Source organism: Phalaenopsis equestris, unplaced genomic scaffold (genome assembly GCF_001263595.1).
Source record: "Phalaenopsis equestris unplaced genomic scaffold, ASM126359v1 Scaffold000002, whole genome shotgun sequence".
NCBI lineage: Eukaryota > Viridiplantae > Streptophyta > Magnoliopsida > Asparagales > Orchidaceae > Phalaenopsis > Phalaenopsis equestris.
Genome location: NW_018164444.1, coordinates 79,579,406 through 79,594,587, shown reverse-complemented (window position 1 = coordinate 79,594,587; position 15,182 = coordinate 79,579,406). Strand labels below are relative to the sequence as shown.

General features: G+C 32.8%; 1 protein-coding gene across 1 annotated transcript in view; it reads right to left on the bottom strand.

Annotated features, from left to right (window-relative positions):
- Nucleotides 1-432: 432 nt before the first annotated feature.
- Nucleotides 433-15,182, bottom strand: part of LOC110022750 (mitochondrial Rho GTPase 1) — a 50,737-nt gene continuing 35,987 nt past the window's right edge. Inside the window, exons 13-14 of the mRNA XM_020721843.1 lie at nucleotides 5,940-6,126; nucleotides 433-891 (exon numbers count right to left, since the gene is read on the bottom strand). Of these exons, the coding sequence (XP_020577502.1) occupies nucleotides 818-891; nucleotides 5,940-6,126 (261 nt within the window). The 3' untranslated portion in view covers nucleotides 433-817. The remainder of the gene's footprint in view (nucleotides 892-5,939; nucleotides 6,127-15,182) is intronic.

Sequence of the window (15,182 nt, the reverse complement as noted above, 5' to 3'; positions counted from 1 at the left end):
TTATTCATTTCTTTTATCTTCCACCATAAAAAATATAACAGGAACACAGAAACAGGCAAAGCACCACCTCTCTATTGTGAGATGTTCAGATGGTTAATGAAAACTTTCATCCTCTCAAAAGATGCTAAAAAAAGTTGAAGTTCTCAAACTAAAGTCAAACAGAGCTTGTATAAATCGTTAACATTCTATAAATTTTGAAGCCCATTTGTAACGCGTTACTAACTTCTCATTTCAAGAGCTGCTAGCATTTAACAGCAATTTACAATACAAGACATCAAACAAAGCTAGTTTCGACAATGTTATGATCAAAGCCATTAGCATAGTAACACTGCACAATGGCTGATTTCAAGGGCAAACAAAGTAGATAAAATAAAGTTAGAAGTGTTTACAATAATACAAATTTTTAAATGAGGAGAGGCCTTCTAAAAGTACTCTTTTCTGCTCATCTCTCTTCCTCCCTCGTTCTCTCAGCAAACTGCACTTCAATCCAAAATCTGGAAGATCTGAAACTTCTTTGAATTGGAATTTTGGATTTGATTTCCACATCAGAAGAAACTAATCTGACTAACTTTGTGCTGCTGTGGCTAGGTAACACAAATTTAACAAATTAACTGAACCTAGACCTCCAAGAAAGATCACATTAGAATCCGAAACAGCACAAGGCAAAGAAAACTATGATACTACATGTAGGTTTCAACTGAAAATCAATGGATGGGTGTCTCTGTACAAAAGAGAGAACCGAAAGAAATAAAGAAATAAAGAAAGAAAACTGAATTATCGCAACCGGCATGAAAGGCATAACGGTGCATAATCTCATTTAGTTTGAAGAATTTTTCCTTGAAGCATAAATCCTGTAGGCAGCAAGTCCTACGACTGCAGCGGCAGCACCAACTGCATTGTAAGAGGGAAGAGAAACAAAGATCAATATATGAATGCAAAAAACCATTGAGAATTATATGTTTTATTGTATTTAACAGAATATGAATCATTAAAATAGTATTCATTGGCGCCTTGCAACAAAATCCCCAGTTGCTTGCTTGGGTTTTTGGCTAATGGATGATTGATGGCTGCTGCCACAATTTTAATGTTTAAAACAGCGTTAGTTTTCAATATTTTTAAAACTTATATTCATCATGAATAAAAAAAATATTAAGTTAATGATCTCATGACAAATTAAAACTCTTTAATCATTATGTAACTATTCTAATGTTGGTCAAAATTTTATTATATATATATCATTATTAACTTTAACGTCCACTAGATAATAATAATTTTTCAATGCAAACCAAAAAATTTATCGTGATAGAAAATCAAACAACTTATAGAGATTAAGCCAAATCGTATGATATCATTTTCTACAATATACTTTAGATTTCTTATCAAAAAGTTCTTACCCATATTGAATCTTTTTGACACAAATCCAAATTGATTATACATTGCAAACAAGATTTTTAACAGCATATATGCTCCATTACGCCCTAAAATTCATAACATGAACAGTAAATTTCAATCCATTATGCGGTATACAAAAAGTTCTTACCCATATTGAATCTTTTTGACACAAATCCAAATTGATTATACATTGCAAACACGATTTTTAACAGCATATATGCTCCGTTACGCCCTAAAATTCATAACATGAACTGTAAATTTCAATCCATTATGCGGTATAAACAATTGTAAATATCTTCTTTGTTCTATAAGAATGAAAATACTTCTTCACAAATCATTCAACATGATCTTAATTTTTTAGATTCCGTTGAAAAATAATTGAAACGCTCCAAATAACTCCATATGCCAAGAGCTATCTCCTCTAGACTTCAAGTTCAATGCCAAGAGCTATCTCCTCTAGACTTCAAGTTCACACTTCATGTGAGTTGTTTATAGACTTCAAGTTCAAACTTCATGTGAGTTGTTTATAGACAACTCAAGTTCACTTTATTCAACCTCAACATTTTGCCAAGAGCTATCTCCTCTAGACTTCAAGTTCAAACTTCATGTGAGTTGTTTATAGACTTCAATTTCAAACTTCATGTGAGTTGTTTATAGACAACTCAAGTTCACTTTATTCAACCCACAATAAAAAAAACTTCAACCTTTTTTATATTATGCTATTTACTAAAATTTTTTTCCTTAAATCTCTTATTTAAGAATAATCCCATGTTTCATTTATATCCTCAAACTTTGACTAAGACACATTTATTTTCACTTCCAATACAAGTTAATCAAGATATTTAGATCACAAATCTCTTGTCAGTAACAACTGCTTCAAGATTATTTGGTTACAAGAATTTAAAATAGATATTTATTTCAAATAACATATAAAATAAATACATCTAGAATACTAAAAAATTATTTTTTTTATTATAAAATAAATTTAGGTAATTTTCTTCTATTAATTGTAAGTAAATCTAAATTTTAATGAGAAATGTTTTTTGCAGTTGGGGGGGGTGTTGGGTGCGGTGCGGTGTGGGGTGTTATTTTTTATCCAATCTAAGAAAATGTCAATTTAGTTTTCGGTTTCTTTTAATTGGGGCTAAAATAATACTCCATAGGGACTATTTCAGCCAATATTAAAAAAGTGTAGGAATTAATTTGACACTTTAATAGACTCTAGCATTAAAAAGGCCTTAATTAAATAGTATTATTCTGATACTTTACTCAAATTTTTAGTCCTAAAAAAAAAGAATCTAGTGTATAGGGTGAGAGCTAAGAAATAGAGTCAGAATTCCTTAGAGAAATACTTTTAATATGTTTCAATTTATCTCAAATACTTTAAAATTCAAATCATACATGCACACACACACACACACACACATTGTATTAAAAAACTAATTCAAAAAATATATGACAAACTTCTAATGCAACTAGTCATCTTATAGATTTCTAATATGCACCCTTAAACAATCTATCTTTAAAAATTAACTTCACAGCTTGCAAACTTCAACCACTTTTCTTAGAAAAGCTAATTTTAAATTACTTTAAAAATACTTCTAAGATAAACCCCATCATCAAAACTTTATGTTCTTAGGATAAACTTTATCCCTAAATTACCTTACAATCTTTACAAGAAGATTTATCCTACCGTCAGAGAAGTCTATTCATTTTTTTGGCATTTAACCTTTTGAAATTAACAATGCACTCTTCCCATTCAAAAATTACGAGTTAGTTAACGGGTCATTCCCACTATATTCTTGTTGCGGTATGCCGATCATCCTTTAAAATAATGTTGAAACAATTTTAGTCGCCCTCATACTGTCAAACATGCCTAAGGGACAACTTCTGCTAGTCCTTTAACCACTTCTAACACCTCTTCAAATTCTATCATGCTTTCTAAGAGAAATATGAATCTCAAATTTCCACATCCGCCTCATAATACTTTCTCCTTTGAATCAAACGTAGCTATCTCCTCAAGTATATGTTCTGAATTTTTTTTCCAGACGTCACTTTCCATAAAACTTAACTGTGAACTTCTCTATCAACATGACCTTCCATTTCTTCTGTGATTGCGGAAGATAAGCCCCTTCTCGTGTCTCAGGGAAAAAAATTGCAACTCCTTACCAAGTTCTCTTTCTATCTCCAATGTTTTATCCCAAAACTTTCTCTGGATATATTATTTATTCACTATTTCACCGAATCACATAATTATCATGAAACCTTCTATCCCTCTACATAAATTATATCTTTCAATATCTCAGCTAAGAAAAAAAAAATGGTGATGTTAAAATAATGGAGTCTACTAACGACTAATATTCCAACATTTTCCTCTACCATTACTAATTTTCATTGGCATTATCGGGTTGGGTCAGCTTCCCCTGAACAAATATCAAGATTGTATCCAACTCCCCATATGTAATCAAATTTGATTGCAATGCATGCAAGCTAGGTAAACACCACCACGAGTTCTTTCCATACTCCCACTAGGTGTTGCTATCATCGTTTTGGGTTAACTTGCCCAAAGAATTGGGGATTAAGCCCGATTGTTACTCATATGGGTTTACAATATTCAACAACCTTCACTTGTAATTTTCCAAAAGTTATATGGGTCAAATTAAATGACATTTAGTGGTCCTCCATGCATTTCAACTCCTTTCTTAATAATAAAGTTCAATTTACCCGCTTTATCAAAATATTGTATCAAAAATGCTTTAAAATTCACGCAATCACAATTTCACAGCTTCTATTTTGCCAATATTTTCATTCATCAAGCTTCTTACCCTTATACTTCTCAATAGAATGGTGTTGTTGAATGCAAAAATACTACCTTCTTGATATTATCACGACATTCATGTTTCACACTGGTGCTAATCAATTTTGAAAAGATGTGGTCTTAAGTGTCTGCTATTTCATCAATCAAATCCCTCCACTCCTAGACCACACCCCACTCAACACCACTTTTTATGAAAAAAATTCCCCATACACGATGAATCTTTGGATGCACCTACTTTATTTACACATTTAATCAGAAAAACTAGTTCCATGTGTGAGCAAGCTCAGATCATGTATGATTTCAATAACTTTAATATTTAAACCTCGAGCCCCAAAAGTTAATGATAAAACCAACAAGAGTGTGCATGCGTCACCAACAAGAGTGTGCATGCGCCACAAAACAATCGAGTAAATGATAGATAAAATATATAAAAAAAACAAGTCTGTCACATTTTTACTTTGAAGATATATTCACATCCTCTAATTATCTCATGATGGAATCATCCAAAAAATTAGAACATGTGCCCCCAGATGATGACAAGAAAAACATCAATGCTGCTAATAAAATATATCAATAAGCATGCTAAATATACTTTCATGTTGTTTTCTTATAAAGCAAAAATTCTATAGGAAGCTAATTTTTATGTGTTAAAAAATTTTTATTATATATCTTTGTATCTCTTTTCCTTTAACGCAAATTATTAAATATTTAAATTGAAATATCTTTATAAAATATATGACATTATAAACTACAAATGTTAGTTATTTATGTCAAAAATGTCAACAAAGAGAAAATATGATTCGCAATAACAATAATAATGATCTTTTAAAATTTCAATGCAATTAATTTTAAAAAATACTTCTAATTTCACCACTCTTCGACTGACCACTTTTTTGCCCTGTTCTCAACTCATGCTATCTTTAATTTATAGATTTCAAATTTTCAAAAGAGTGGAAATATCATATTAGAGGATCTCAAAATTGGAAATCAATAGATGAAATATTTTCTCACTTTCAGAATTTGAAATCAACACACTATGGGAAATCTCTGGCTTAAAACTAAGCTGTCTCACAATCTATTAACTTAATATCCTCTTGAACATTCCTCTAAATAGGGGTGATATCAAAGAGAAAAATAGCAAATTATAAGCTTTCTCGCCATCCCTCCACTTCCTCTTAATTCTCTCCCTCTCACACACACAAGCAAATTGAGTAAGACATCTCTGAGCTGGGCACAGCTATTTAGAGATCAAGTCAATTATTTTGAGTGACTCTCATTAAATTTTAAATTTTAAGCATGATTAGCAGCATAATTATACATATATAAAATTTTGCATTTCATGAGATCATCATAATATTCAAAATTAATTTTAAAATATGCTTAAACATTGCAGTAGAGCATAAATTTTATGAGAAAAAAACTATATTAATCAAAATAAAATATGACTATCGGAAGGCATAATATGTAAATAATATTAGGTTATACAATAGATGGATTAAAGGTGTTTGAATCAAATCAACAATTTATTTTTTATTTCTCATTCTCTCTTTTCCTAATACCAAAAAAAAAAAAAAATCCTAAAATATGGAAAAAGTAACATTTTGAAATGTAGCCTCCCTCGTGATTCTAGATATTTTTTACTTTATTTCTCCATCCTCCGTTTTCCCTTACTTGATCACATTTATATAAAAAATGATGGCTGTAAAATGCTATTGATAAGTGATTATACCTGAAACAAACATGAGAGATCGATTGACGAGCCGTCGATATTGTTTTCGATTCCTTCCAACTTCAGTCTCAGGAATGCTAAGATGTGGGTGCTGTGCAGCAGTAACAATCCTACTAAATACATTATTCAAGTCCCTTAGCTTCAAACTGACTGGTATGGGTGTTTCAATTCCCATGTCCTGGCTTACCTGCAAGAATTCCGGAGTAAGTATCCATAGAAAATTCACTTAATCATGTCATCTCAAGCCTTAAATGTATAAAGCAAAATTTCACTAACTGAAGCCCAGATGACGCTCAAATAAGCTGTCTAATATTTCTCATAAGTGCCAACTACAAAATCAAAATTAGAATTTATTTTAGCCTCCATTGACGCAATTAAAGGTATTTGATAGCAACAAGTTGAGAATGAAATCCTTTTTTTGACATCAGTGTATAACACAGAAGTACAACAGATAGCAAAGCAAGAGGGATAGAAAAGAGAAAGGAAGAACAAACAAACGAGAGATCGAGAGAAAGGAGGAGAGAGAAACAGGTATGGTGAAGGAAATGTCACATTGCAAAACTTAAAAATATGGGATTATACATGATCTATTAGATATATCATACAGCTGCATGCCAGAATCAGAGTAAGTGCTAATAATAATAAAAAAAATTATGCAGCATGAGCAGCCATCAAACAAAACCAATTCAAGTGAGCAAAAGATAAAGTTATTTTATTTATTCAGTTATTTTGTGTGTGTCTGCGTGTACACACGCTAACAAATTTTGGCACGCACCTAGTCCCATTAGCCAAATCCTAAACAACTAATGCTTACCATGCATAATGTGCCCAAAAAAGAGAGTAAACATTGTAAATCGCTTAAAAAATGCCAACCCCTTCCTTCGAGCATCTTCAATGTGATGGGAAATTGCTTTTTCTTATAGTAAATTATATTAATTGTAACAAGAGTACACCTGACATCATATTGGGATTTACTTAAATATGAAGTCAATACTTTCTATAGGCAGAAACCCAAATAGTTCATGAAACACTATATATATATATATATGAGATTGAACCGCCGAATGATTGATATGTAAAAATTATAAATTTTGAGAAAACAAATTGAAAAGTTAAATTGATATTAAGCGAGTCATACTATTAGAAATTTTATCGTAATTATTAGATGAAACCAAAAGAAAACAACAATGGGAATTTATCATGATATATGTATAAATTAAGTTTAATATTAAATTATGAGCGAATTTGAAATCAAGTAGATTTATTACCTGAATTGAAAGCTTACAGGTAGTTATTTAAACAAAAATATAAAGTAAATGAATAAATTAACAAGTATAAGTGAATAAAAACAATAATAATTATTATGATTAAATTTATTTGAAAATCAATCTTCAGATATTAAAGTTGAAAAAATAATTGTAAAAAAATATTAAATATGATAATAACTTAAAATGAATAAAGTACGACAAGATATCAAATATTAAATTCAATTTTAAATTAGTAATAATTTAATATATATATAGCTCCTTGGTATTATATTCATATATATATATATATATATATATATATATCTCTGTCTGTGTGTGTGTGTGCGCCCGACAGCTCCTCTACCTCGCAACCTCTGTCGCTCGCAGCACCCTTAGCTTGCGTCATCTCTGTTCGACGCTGTCCAACAATCCCTTGCTTCCTTGCAGCACGTCAGATCGTTTCTTTTATGACTGTGACCACCATCTTGTGAGAGAGATGGTCTCGACGCTCTGTTTCTATGCAAATTCTCTTGCGAGCGACTTGCTGATTCCTGCTCGTAACCCTCCTCCAGGTTCAAAGCCTGCTTTTCCTATCGGTAAGTCCTGCAACGTTCTACAGTCGTACCACGAGACTCTTAAAGGTGGAAGTGATCACTCTTTTATTAAAAAACATGGAAAAAAATGGGAAGTCTGCACTTATTCTCACCGAAGTTGAAACTGGTACTCTTGCGTCCTCTTGGTGTTTTGCTCTAGTGGGGAAATTCCTTTATGGTCACCCAAAACTAGAGATCATTAGGAAAGAAATTGATGCTATGAAATTATTGGGCAGTTGGAACACTGATCTAATAAACGGTCGAAATATACTTATTCAGCTATCTCACAATGTTGATTACACTTGCATTTCACTCGAAAAGTTATTAAGATCGGCAACCGTTTTATGAAAATTATGAAGTGGGCTGTCGGTTTTGATCCAAAAGCAGAGTCCCCTATCATTCCAGTTTGGATAAAGTTTCCGGGGTTAAAATTACGTCTGTTCAACATGGAAATTCTCTACTCTTTAGCAACTGCTTACGATAAGCCTCTCAAGGTGAATAATCCTACGCTTGCGGGGTTAAAATTACATCTGTTCAACATGAAAATTCTCTACTCTTTAGCAACTGCTTACGATAAGCCTCTCAAGGTGAATAGTCCTACGCTTGTTGTCACCAGACAGTCTGTGGATTGTGTTTTAGTTGAGAGAGATATCACTCAACCAGCTCCGGATGAGATATGGATTGACACTATTCACAACGGGTATTGGCAAAATATTGAAATAGAACCACATCCTCCTTATTGCTCTCATTGTAGTATGTTTGGTCATAGTTTTACTATTTTCTATCGCTTGCATCTTCATCTAAAGTCAAATATCACTAAAGATCAGTCACCTATCATCCTTGTTGAGAAGGTCCAATATGATCCTCTTTCCAACATCACAGTTCCACATGATGAACACCTTACTACATGTACAGATCCAAAAGAGAGTGGTCCTTCGATCCGATAAACGATCAGCTGGTACAACAAATAGTTGCTTCTAATGCTCAGCAACACACACATATCATGCACACTTCAAACAATTCCGCTGATCAGGTGAGTCAATCTTCGGATGAGAAATGATTTGTCTACACGAGGAGGAAGAACGAAGGACGACTCGAGCTAGGGAATCTATTAGATGATACATTGGTTACTACTGACAATGACACTCATCTGACCAATTTATTAGTTGGCTCCTTCCCTAGAACTAGAGGCAAAGACAAGGCAAAATCGGGCCGCTCTCTAGCTACTTGATACTCTTATTTTTGGCACCTTTTGGTTTTTTATTTAGATCTCTTATATTTTTTGTTGTATTTTCTCCTTTTTTGTGTGGGTTGGGTGTCATGTTTGGGACCTTCCACAAAATCTATCTGTACCTTACCTTTTATTTAATATATTAGCCTTTGGGCTTTCAATATATATATATATATTAGGTTAAGGTACAATATATAATAATTAGAATTGTAAAAAGTCTGATAGTATAATATTAAATCTAAATAAGTCAATAAGAATACCATGTTAATTAATAGATTGATGATTTAGAATAATACAAAAATAAACATCTTTGAACAAAAGGCCAATTAATTTTTAATAAGAAGAATAAAAAAATTATATTATCTTATACGTTATTATAGATGATTTATTGAAAGAGTAGGGCCTAAAAAGAAAAAAATTGATCATCTAGGAGGGTATTCACACTTCTATATTATAGCAATACATTTGATTCCTCTAAACTAATTGTATCAAATTGATACATGATCAGATTGATTGATACTGCAAGCTTAATCGTGATTGTTTTGTTCCATTGATTGAACTTATTATACTAAAATCAATATTATAAATTCATGTTTAATAGTCATGTTGTGTGCCATTTATTGTGAAAAAAATACTAGATATGAAATTATGAATAAATTGAACTTATACAGTATGTTTGCATGTTCACATCACTCTAGAGTTCACCTCCTCATAATATTAGTCGGGATGTTAAGATAACTGTGAAAGTGAATTCAAAATGGATAATGATATTGATGCACTTTAATTAGAATAATTTAGAAGTTGCTTCTGTGATGAACATAAATGTTATAGATAAAAGTAAGATAGTATAATGTACAATATAATGTTGTAAACAATCTCGAATGGCCATAATTGATTGATAAATTATCAATTATCAAATACATAAGAATTGTGTGCTATGTATATAAATGACCCTAATTCTTACATATTTACATATCTTATGCCTAAACTTTCATATTTATATACCTAGCATTTTGGTTCCTTAAACGTATGTATGAAAACATGTATTTGACTTTTAAAGATGATAATAGTGATATTTTGATATGATAGTAAACATTTGAGTGATATGTGTATAAATATGAAAGTTTAGGTGTGAAATAAGTAAATACATAAGAATTGTGCGCTATGTATGTAAAATGCAACTTATTTTTATATTAAATCATTATATTTGACTAGCATGCATATTGTTTCATTTTTTCATTATATTACTAAGGTTTAGAAATAGAGTGTTCATTGACTAGCAAATAATAATTTTAAACTAACAAATTTTAGATTTGAAAAGGCTTTAAAATGACTGATAGAAGATAATATGTATATCGATTACGTAGCAAAACATAAAGAAAGGTAAGCTCATTATTATCTTATTTTAAGTTCATTCAAATTATATTTATTAATGACTCTCAATTTATTTGAATGATTAGTTTTAAGCAATGAAAATTGCAATTAGGTTAATCCCTCAATTTAACGGTTAATCCTGAACCAAGTCGTTAAAGTTAATTACTCCTCCCACTCGTATGAAGTGATTAGGACATTTTAGTTGAACATAATTAAGATCACACGATTTTATAAGATCGAATACAAGGAGGTCCAATCAACAGACGTTCAATGGAATTCAATTCTGATGTCTAAGGAGCCTGCATAGTGCCATGGGTTGCCTCTCAAGAATCTGAAGCAGGCCGAGATGAAAATGTATGCGTGTATAAAAAAAAAATTATTAGCAGATTAACATTGACTCATTCACTACTAAGGAACTTTTAGTTCCAGTTTTCACTAAAAAGTTTAAAGGCATGATTTGGAGATTAACAGTGACCATGCGTTGCCTCTCATGCTTCATGCTTTGGAGAATAACCTTGACTAATACACTAGTAATGAAATTTTAGTTCCAGTTTTCGCTACATGGTTTAAAGGCATGAAGCATGGTCATTTTGCAATTCAGAGTTAATGGACATGTGACCAATAAAAGCTTGGAGATATAACATGACCATCAATTGTCATAATCAAGTATTTATCTGACATGAAGAAGCAAGACTGAGACACGTCATTTAAGAAAATAGTTGAGAGATTATATTTTCATTGTTGGACTTACTATCCAGCCCAAGCTTACTCTAAGATGGAGCTCACATACATTACAAGGCCTAAAAATTAAGCATAATTAGATGGGCATGTTTGCTTTGAGTCTGCCCAAATTAATTGGACGAGGCCAACATTTGTTGGAAGGACCATAAACAGGACATATAATTTCAAGAATGAAGACATCCCAATAACGGGCCTTCAGTGCATATAGCCTTAGCCTACAAGGTGGCACACATTAAGCAGAGCAAGCTTACGACTAGAAGAAGTTCATGAGCCAGAATTTGATTTTTTTTATGTAAAATGTATTTTAGCACACACATCGTGAGAAGATTTGTCAAACCCAAGGGTGGTAAGGTAGAATTTGGGTCATCAATTGCATAATCAGTCGGATTTACATCATGAGTTTAAAGATAATTCTAAAGGAAGTTATATGATCATTTGGGTTACTTAGAAGTTTAATGGAACCATTAGTGTAAGTTTAATATCATTTGGAAACATGAGTATGCAGGCATGATTTCAAAGTTGCAGCACAAATATTATTATCCGAGTAATTCATAATCATATAAGAAAATTCACATTATTTTCCTTTTTATTAAGCATATCATTGATTAATTATAATTCTGCATCCTTTTCGATGTATCTGCATGCCTTTCAACATATCAATGTATTTATTTTTTTTTATTATAAAACTCGAAATGTAAATCCACATACATCATCTAAGGATTTGAGGGCTATTTTTAAGAATTTTTATGACCTATGCTTCTTAATATGTTAGAATAACTATCAATATTAGCATTAAGTATCAATGTGTTATCACATAATTAGCGTTTATGTGTTGTCCCTATATGTCTTGCATGTTTGCATATTTTAAGCAACGATATAATAGAGCTGGCTTAACACTAACAGGTCCATATTAAAACCCACCAAATTCAAATATTATGAATATAACAACAAATGATATTTTTTAATTTATGCATATATAATTTATATGTATTATATTTTAGGTTTTTCAATGTGAGCCCTAGCCAAAAGCATTCAATTGACATATCCCATACCAGCATCGGTGTCCCACATATAGCATCAATAAAAGGTCAAAGGTTTGTCAACTACATCAACATCTCATGACTTAATAGAAATAAAACTGCCAAAAGGTCTTGGTGAAGCATAGTTTTAAAAAGAGAGAGAGAGAGAGAAAGAGAGAGAGAACATTCATATCCTACAAAAGATCAAAATCAATGGAAGGCAAAACTCCAACCAGAGAGAGAGAGAGAGAGAGAGAGAGAGAGCATTCATATCCTAAAAAAGATCAAAATCAATGGAAGGCAAAACTCCAACTGGATCAAGGATCAATGGCGTGAAGATCTTCAAGCTTTGATCAGTTCAAAGACCAAGTCACAAAAGTCTTCAAAATTTTGACAGAATTGATAATAAAAAAATCTTTGAATTTTATTTAGTAATTAAATTTAATCATAAATCCTTCAATGTAATCCTAGAGCAAAAGAATTCCATCAATGTGCATTCTTCTCGGTTTGACAATTTCAAAACTTACAACTTTGAAGTTGGCACCTTGCCTCTCTCTGGTTAAAGATTGTGGGTAATGCAACAATGCTAGAGAAGCACATCAGATGCTCATCACTAGGTTTTAGTTTAAACATGATTGCATAAAGCGGGCATTAATTTACTTAAGCTTGGATCAAAGATCAAAAAAAGGTCAAACTCCAATGAGATCAAAGATCACCAGCATGAAGATATTGAAGCACTAGCCATTCAACAGATGAATGTTGCTAAGTTTTTCAAGATTCAAACTAAGTCAAGAATCAACGATGTGGTCTTAAAACTAATTGGAATGAAAATCAATGACCATCTAACATTATCCTTGAATCATTTGTGGAGTTACCTAGAGTGAACTTGGAAGGAAGGAGCAATGGATGTTATTTAACACAGAAGAATGCTACATGCAGGTTCATGCACAAAAGGTTTTTCAACCTGTATTTTGGACTTGTATCATGATTGTATACAACGAGCATTAATCTCCCTAAACTTGGATCTAAGATCAACAAAAGGCCAAACTCCAATCAGGTTAGAGATCACCAGCATGAAGATATTAAAGCGCTAACCGGATAACAGATGAATGTTGCTAAGTCCTTCAAATTTAAAACTAGATCAAGGATCAATGAAGTGGTGGCCTTCATATTAATTGGAATGAAGATCAAAGACCATCAAACATTTATCCTTGAATTGTTTGTGGATTTACCTTGATATCGGAATTAACCCAAACTACGATCAAACCGAAAATATTATTGATGAATTTCAAATGTTAAGACGACTACTCTTCAAAATAAGAAAAACAGCCCAAACGCATAAACGGTCTTGTAGAGTGAGGGCAACAGGAGTGAACACGAGATGGACAACATGTGGGTGGTGGATTCGATGTTGAGGAAGTGGAAGGGGGTGGGGGTAGAGTGCGGCAACAACAGGGATTGAATGGGAGAGAAATAAGGGATGAAAGAGAGGTAACGACTGACTGATGGAGGGAGTTGCCAGTTGGAGGTAGCAACAATGAGTGGGAGATGGGTAGGGGTGGTTTCGGCCCAACAAGAAAGCATAGGGTGGTTTGAGGCCCAATAGGCAAATTAGAATAAGGGGTTATTGTGAGATTGTGATGCAGTAGGTTGGGCGGCAGCAACTTTGGACTGGAATGGAAGCAACAATAACAGCAGGGGTGGGAGCAGAGGGTTTGAGACAGAGAAATAGAAAGGGTGGGAACATTGGGAAGATGAAAGTGAGCATGAGAGGGGAATATGGAAGAATAACAATTCCCGTGGAAGCGAGTTACAGTCGAAGCACCCCTTGAACCCTTGGAAAAGATCACAACCTCAGACAAGTTACACCTCCCCACCTTCGAATACAACCCTAGAAGGGAAAACAACCATCGATAAACTGGACAAAAATCTGAAATCAACAAAACAAAAAGTAAACCCTAATCAAAGCAAACAACACTTAATATATAATGAGGAATAATATATAGAATATGTAGGAGAGGGATTTGAAATAGAAAAGGGTAGACAGGAAAAGTGCTAGAAAAAGAAATGTGAATGCAAGAAATCAAATAGGAAAAGGGGGGTAGAAGCGATGGTAGCTCCCACCCCCAAGGCTGGTCGGCCGGTCCAACCTCATTTTTGGACAGGGTTTCTGTTGACCCGACCGGGGAACCTAAGCTCTGCATCATTCATAGGGTGAATTTGGAAGGAAGGACAAACAATGGATGATATTTAACACAAGGAAGAGTGCCACATGCAGGTTCATGCAACAAAGATTTTTGAACTCAAATCATGAATACATAAAGCGAGCATTATCTCCCCAAACTTGGATCGAAGATCAACAAAAGGCCAAACTCCAATCAGATCAGAGATCACCAACATGACGATATTGAAGTACTAGCTGGATCACAATAACTGTTGCTTAAGTCCTTCAAAATTCAAACTAAATCAACAATCAACAATGTGGTCTTCCTATTAATTGGACTGAAGATCAATGAACATCTAACATTGATCCTTGAATCATTTGTGCAGCTTCCTAGAGTGAATTTGAACGGAAGGATAGGCAACTGATGTTGCTTAACACAAGGAAGAGTGCTACATGCACGTTCATGCAACAAAGATTTTTGGACTTATCATGCTAGGGCTAGGAAGTTTTGAGAGATGAGCACAAGCAACAAGAGAGGAGATGAAAGAAAAGGAGTTGCTAAAGCTCATGTGTGAGTAGGAGAGGGAAATTAACTTGCAAAATGCGAGCAACATTAAAAAAATAACCCATGGGAACTTGAGATCACGTAATTTTCTTTAGTGACGGTAAATAGATAAGAGGAGACAAACAAGTTGTGATTGTAAAGATAGAATGTTGGTGTGGTGGTAAAATGAGGGTGTGCACAAAACTTGTATGGATAGGCATGGATTGGGTGAGTCATTAATATACTTTTATATTATATTATATCACATGCACCATACATACATATATATGCATACATACAAATATATATATATATATATATATATATATA